A 7,006-nucleotide genomic window follows, 5' to 3' on the forward strand; every position below is an offset into this window, starting at 1 on the left:
CTTCCCAGGCATGTGAACAGATTGGATCAGTGACACGGGTCAACGGATGGACATTTGCTGCCTTGGGTCAAGTCAAGGCATTGTACTGTGATACTGAAATGCACACAGATTGCTCCAGAATATCCAGGGGACAGGCATCTCACATTGCAGTCAACAGCCTCAATACCTCTGCTATAGCTTTTAATAGTATTTTTGTAGAGGTTTGAATCACCTTTGCCAGCAAGTCATGCTTTTTCTGCCTCGAGTGAAGGCAATGGCAGACCTCCTTTGAAATCTGGCCAACAAAACTTGAAATGTGAGGGTCTCCATAAATTGGAAGGATGTGAACGCACCCAGTAACAACAACAAATGCAGGGACTTCATGGTTGTGGGTGCCATTTTCCTGTCCCCAGGGTTTATAGGAACTGTGAAAAATACCTTCCAAAGCCACCAAACAAAACAGCTCCAGAGGTAACTGGAAGCCTACTTCTGGTATTGAAAAATGGATATTTTCTTTTTAAAGCTAACCAGTCCTGAAGGGTTTTGTGTGTGTGTTTGCGTGTGCCTTCGAGTCTCCTATCAACTTAGGGCAACCCCTTGAATTTTGTAGGGTTTTCTTAGGCAAGGAAGTCCTAAATAGTTCCTTTTCAGCACCTGGCATTTGCTGGCGGTTCAACATCCGAGTGCTAACCAAGGCTGATCCTGCTTAGCTTCCAGGGTCAGGATCTGGTGCCTTTAGGGGAGGGATGGTTGCCTATTTTCACATGAACTGCATCCAGAAATTCATTCCTATTTTAAGTTAGAAAAGGTGACATGGAAAGGTGTGAAGGCAGCCGGGGGTATCGAAACTTACTCTACTTTTGAGTAAGTATCTGAACCATTTGGAGAAATGGAAATGAAGGACCCAGGTCTTAAAATAGGCTGCTTTGGTTCTGTGTGAGTCTCTTTGCATTCATCTTGATCTGCAAACTGCAAGAGCCAGTTGCGGAATTGTCTCCTTGATGCATTCAAGCAAACTCCAACTCTTTCTAATGTTTTTTATTTGCGGTGTGTGTGGGGGGTATTCTCTCTTTCTAAAATGCTTTTTGTTGGCTTTTGTGCTATCCGGAGGCGCGGTGCTTCTGCTTCGCTTCAGGATGCTGGTTGTGGTTTGTGGGAGTCATCTGAAAACAACCCAAAGTACTGTGAGAAGTGGCAGCTGGCTCCCTCCCTGTTGTATTTTTTGCAAAGCTGTGCAGAAATGTCCCAGCGAGAAAAGAGAAGAGGAGGGCTCCATTCTCTTAATTAAGAAAGTGACAGATGTTAGGAGTGGAGTCTTGGGAGGATGTCCAGGAATGCATGCGCATACACACAACTCTGTACAACTGAAAACTAAAAGAGTTCCAAGCTGACAAAAGTTGCATAAAAGGTTCCAAACGAGAGCCCAGGTTAATCCTCTGGCATCCCACTTTTTCAGCTGCTTTAAAGAAGTCCCAGTTTTTGTCTCCATTCCTTTTGCCCTCCGCTTACTTCCACTGCTGCACACAGTTCAATGACTTACTCAGGGCTGAGAAGAGAGGAAGGGCAGCGTATGGACCTTCCCTGTAGGCTCAGGCAAAAGCAAACTGCTACAACTTCCCTTAACTTGTGTGTTCTTCCGCAGTAGTTGCTTTTGCCATCTTGACCACACTTGGACATTGCTTGGACACACTTGAACCAGTTCTCATCTGTGAAATGTTGAGGTATGTGATTTTTACAAACACAGTTGGTCCTTCATTTCCATGGATTCTGCATCCATACATTCGAGCATGGCTTGAAAATATTAAAAAATATATACAGTTGCCCCTCTGTTTCTGTGGGGGATCCATTACAGATCTTCCTCAATATTCAAGCTGCCTTTTCACTCTGGCAACCCTACCCATCGTCCCCTTGCCCCTTGGCACAGAGCAGCTCTAAGGCAACCCTATCATGGGGTTTTCTTGGCAAGTTTCTTCAGAGGGGGTTTGCCATTGCCATCCTCTGAAGCTGAGAGAGTGCAACTTGCCCAATGTTATCCATGGATTTACATGACCTGGGGGGGGATTCGAACCCTGGTCTCTAACCCAGTGCCCAAAGTAGCCCTCAATCCTCAGTCAGGCACATCCAGGGAGATGTCATGAGGATTCCCAGGTTAGAGTTTCACGGGATTGAAAGTGCATGCGCAGGGTAAGCGCATCCGGTTTCAGAATTTGACAATGACATCAGCAGCTCGCTCTTCACAGCCGGAAAGTGGAAGATCTCCACTTCCCCCTTTTTCAGAGCAGCTCTGTGGCAACTGCAGCGGAAAGGAAGGCGAAAGTCTTTACATGCACCATTGCACCCACATACAGAAAGCAGCATGAATCAGCTCCAGGAAAGCACATGCATCCCTTTTTCCCTTCATGTCAGCATCTTCTTTTTTTAAAAAAGAAGTTAAGTACAGTAATGCAAATTCCCTGATTTGGAAAGACCTCTTCTAGGGTGCCTCTGAGCCTAGAAAGGAATGGGTGGGTTGCTCTGTGCCAAGGGGCAACAAGGGGATGATGGGTAGGGTTGTCAACATGAAAACTGGAGAGGGCTCTTGCACTTCTAATGGTTGTTGTATCTTCATATCCAGAAAACATAGCCAGGGCTAGCCACATTGGCCCTATAGCAAAGTACAGCATCACCCCAAATCCACAAAACGGTGGGCCAACCAAAATGGAAAGGAATTTGCTTCAGGAACTGAATCTCCCAGCTTGCAGTATGGATACTTTGCATTTTAGTTGGCCCAATAAAGTTCAGAGACGTCTCATCCACAGGGTCGCCATTAGTTGAGATCGACTCGAGGGTGGTTAACAACAACACTAAAGGTATCACCGTTTTGTGGATTTTGGATGATTGTACTTTTCTAATGATTGTGTAGGAGAAGGCATTGCTTGCCTGACAAGCATCAGCCGAAATCTTTTCTTCTGCATTAAGAGGATAGTAGCCCTCTCCAATTTTACAAGTTGCTTTGCTGCAGGATGAAATGAGTCTGAGGATGCTTTTAGACTGGGATTGTTGCCAAGTCAGGAGCACCCTGGCCCTGAGATTTCCAAAACCGGTGCCAAAACCAGGACCAAAACATGGTATGTAGGAATGCCACCTAAACTTGAGGAAGAACGTCTCGGCTGCAGGAACTGTTTGACGGTGGAAGAGATTGCCTTGGAGGATGGCAGAGTCTCCTTCTTTGGGAGAATTCTTAATTTGCACCGTGTTGCACCAAATTCCTCAATTGGAGTGCTGCCTTTCCCTGGATGAAGAGGAATTTCCTTCCGCAATAAACCCAGAAGAAAATAGAAGACCATGCAAATCAAGAATCCAGCTTCATTGAATAAAATGCATTTCTATCCCATTCCTGGACAGACCAGAATCTGGACAGAACGGGGGACCCATGTTCAGTATCCTTATATTCTAATACAGTGTCATAAAAGTTGCTGGGGTAAATCTCCGTCCAGCTGACATGTCTTGCAGACTTTTTAGGTGCTCTTTCCAGGCCAGGGATCTAAGCTGACCTTCTCCAAATGCCTGCCGTCTAAGCAGCCCGGTCCTTGTCCTTTGCTATCAGAAATCCCTTAAAGCATTGTGTGTCTGGAACCAGATATAATGGGTGCAACATTTGCTGCGTTGGCTTGTTTTGCTGGAAGAAGATCCTTGAGACCAAGGCACCCGATTAAAAAGAAAAGCAAGCATATATCTTTTTGTCCGAAGCCCTGGCAAAACCATATTAGTGCATCTATCCATCTCCATGTAGCTGAAATAATTCAAATAGCAAAATGGGTATTTGACAATACATCAGTCCCCTCACTTTTTAAAATGTGATGCTTTCCTACATCAAAATAGAAAGTGTGAAGATATACATTTAAATCAGTGCAAAGTTCCATTCTTCTTCATCTGCTTGCTCTTGTTATCATTTCTGTGACATTCAACCCATTGCAAGATGCTTGCTTGCTTCTTCTTTTTTTTGTTAAGGGAAGGCAGATAAAGTGAAGGAAGAGAAGGAAGTTGTGTTTACTTCACTCCTGGTCTTAAGGGAGTAGTAGAGCATCTCATTTGTAAAGAGGAGGAAGGGGGAAATAACTGGGTGGCAATGGAAATGCTACTTTGGCTTGGGCTTCTGATGCTTGTGAGCATCGTTTCCGGAAAAGGTAAGTCCAAAACCCTTTTCCCTTTGCAATTCAGGATAAGAAGATGGGGTTTGGATATTGTTGAATCCCAGGAAAGGACATCTATGATACAGTGCTTTGACATTTGGGTATTGCTCTTGGGGTGCAGCTGCAGGGTGACTTGACTAGATTTGTTTAAATCATTGCGAAGATGTGTCCCCATTTATTCAGGTGAAGGATTTTAATCATTACCCAAAATGCTGGTTCTTTCAAAACCCTTTTCTGTTAGAAGAGGGAACGTCTCTCCTAAGATAAATGCCTCCTGCGATGCATCTCTGCATTCGTCAAATCCTAAGGAAGTACTTGTAAATTAGTAACACTAACATTCATGCATCCATACTTTCAACATTTACAACAACATAGACCCTGGCCTAGACAAACATTGACAACGTATTTACAACAAAAACCTATACAGTACTTATTTATATACTCTTCTTTTTCCTGCCCGCATATGTTTTCCTTTTCCATGATTCTGTTACTATTTCTCAGCCATCTTCTATTGTCTAATTGTTTTCCTCTTTTATTCTTCTTGACATTCATTCTGTGTCTCTCATCTCCATTAATTTTCTTAACCATTCGTCGATGTTTTCGATCCAAAGGGAGAGGTGGGATATAAACACATATTGTTGTTATTATTGTTATTATTAGGAGGTTTGGTGGAGGTGCTGGTTGAAAAGAAATCGGGAGGGGTGACATTTTTAGGACTTGGTGGTGTAGTGGTTTGAGCATTAGCCTATGGTCCAAAACACACTGCAGGAATAATCCAGTTTGAGACCATTTATAACTGTCCTGGATCAGTGCTAGGGGATCCTGGGAAGTGTGGTTTCGTGAGACATTTAGCCTCCTCTGTCGGAGAAAGCCCCAGAGGGTTTACATGTGTGAGTGTGGATTTGAACCCAATGCACTGTGCTGGCTCTTACATCTGTTGTTGTTGTTGTTGTTGTTGTTGTTGTTGTTGTTGTTGTTGTTGTGTGCCTTCAAGTCATTTCTGACTTATGGCGACCCTAAAGCAAAGCTATCCAGGGATTTTCTTGGCAAGATTTGTTCTGAGGAGGTTTGCCATGGCCTTCCTTTGAGGCTGAGAGCAAAGTCACTTTGTGGGTTTCCGTGTCTGAATGGGGCTTCGACCCTGGTCCAACACTCAAAACCACTAGGCCATGCTGCTTACGCCTGTTACGCTGGAGAAAAAACACAGATGCGATGCTCATGTGGAATGACTGCCACCATGTTGAGCAATCGGACTGAACTACTCACCCTTGGTGCTTAGGAAGCCATACAGAATTGTGCAAAATGCTCTGAAACGAGCATTTCTTTTCCAATGCTGCAGGTTCTCAACCCCACCATTTTATGGGTTTCTTAGGAAATCAAAGAAGGCAGCCGTTATTCCTGTATCACTTTAGGACGTGCACAAGGATGAGTTGGTGTGATTTGAATATTGGCTTGTGCTGTCAATATTGGTGTTGCAATGGCTGCTACCTGGCTGCTGGGCTTTTTGTTGGGATAATGGCTTGCAAATAGCCTTGAATAGCTATGGAGGGAAGTGGAGAGGAAGCGCTTGTGTGGTATGCCTTCAAGTCGACTTATTGAGACCCAAAGGTGAACTTATCATGGGGTTTTCTTGGCAAGATTTGTTCAGAGGAGGCCGAGAGAGTATGACTTGCCCAGTGGGTTTTGTGGCCTATGATCTGCAGCTGGGGATGCTCCTGATGCTAGAAGAGCATCTCCTTCCTTCCTTCCTTCCTTCCTTCCTTCCTTCCTTCCTTCCTTCCATCCATCCATCTCTCTCTTTTTAAAACAGAGAACCTTTGCAGCTCATTCTCACAGAAAGAGGAATGTCAGCCACAGAGGTGGTTCCCCACAAGCTTTCCACCGAAAACTGAAGATGGTTTTCTAGCAGGAAACCCCAAACGCCGTGACATTTCCTTTGTAAACAGCCCAGCACTCAACTCAGATTGAGGGACACACACAATCGTGTGAAAGGTTTGCTTCCGCCATTTCTGTTTTCTCCATCGGTTGCATTGAAAGTAATGGGAAGGGGACCTGCAGCTGTCCATGGGACCTGAATTTGGGAAAGCAGGGTGCATGCAAAAGCGTGGCTGGATGCAAGAATCCCTGGCCCCAGAAGCAAAATGGTGCAAAGAACAATGTGTCTCTAAAGGGAAGTAGAGATAGCGTTGTTGTTGTTGTTGTGTGCCTTCAATGTGTTTTGCAATTACGGTGACCCTAAGGCAAGACTGTCACGGGGGTTTCTTGGCAGGATTTCGTCAGAGGAGGTCATGGCCTTCCTCTGAGGCTGAGAGAGAGTGTCTTATCGAAGGTAATCCAGTGGGTTTCTATGGCTATGCCACACTTATGCCACAGTAGTAAACCAATAAATACATTAGGTGCTCCCTTTTGTGTTCCGTTTTTTGGGTTCTTCCAAGTTTAGACACTTATTTAGTCTACGGTCAACTTCTGGCAGAGTTGCGCTGGAGGACCTAGAAATTCCTAGAGAGGACTTACCAATCAAATACACAAAAGTCAAAGCTGCAAATGTTGGAGGACCAACTGTCTTGTTCTTTTTTTCTCCTATTTGGTTTAACCTCTTGCCTGACGAAGAAGAAGCCCATGGAACTCCAAAAGCTTGCAACAAGTATATTGTGCATTTCGGTTCACCATTAAAAGCATCACTGATGGATTTTTGTTTGCATTTGCTAAATGGCCAACATGTTTTCTGTCTTGTTATCGTCTTCTATTTTCTTTTTCCCAGGTGTTCTAGATCTGTCCGGAAAGCAAGTGGTCAATGGTACCTGGAGAGCCTCGGTCACTCTGCCATGTGTCTACAAACCATTGGACGGCTTCAA

The 7,006-nt window shown here is 44.5% G+C and overlaps 1 protein-coding gene across 2 annotated transcripts in view; it reads left to right on the forward strand.

The window, feature by feature from the left end:
- The first annotated feature begins 4,000 nt into the window (after positions 1-4,000).
- VSIG4 (V-set and immunoglobulin domain containing 4) overlaps positions 4,001-7,006 on the forward strand; it is a 9,539-nt gene continuing 6,533 nt past the window's right edge. For both annotated transcript variants that reach the window (XM_042480517.1, XM_042480518.1), the window contains exons 1-2: positions 4,001-4,145; positions 6,913-7,006. The exon at positions 6,913-7,006 is cut by the window's right edge and continues 269 nt beyond it. In XM_042480517.1, the coding sequence (XP_042336451.1) occupies positions 4,088-4,145; positions 6,913-7,006 (152 nt within the window). In that variant the 5' untranslated portion in view covers positions 4,001-4,087. The remainder of the gene's footprint in view (positions 4,146-6,912) is intronic.

The sequence above is a fragment of the Sceloporus undulatus genome, chromosome 7 (genome assembly GCF_019175285.1).
Source record: "Sceloporus undulatus isolate JIND9_A2432 ecotype Alabama chromosome 7, SceUnd_v1.1, whole genome shotgun sequence".
Lineage (NCBI taxonomy): Eukaryota > Metazoa > Chordata > Lepidosauria > Squamata > Phrynosomatidae > Sceloporus > Sceloporus undulatus.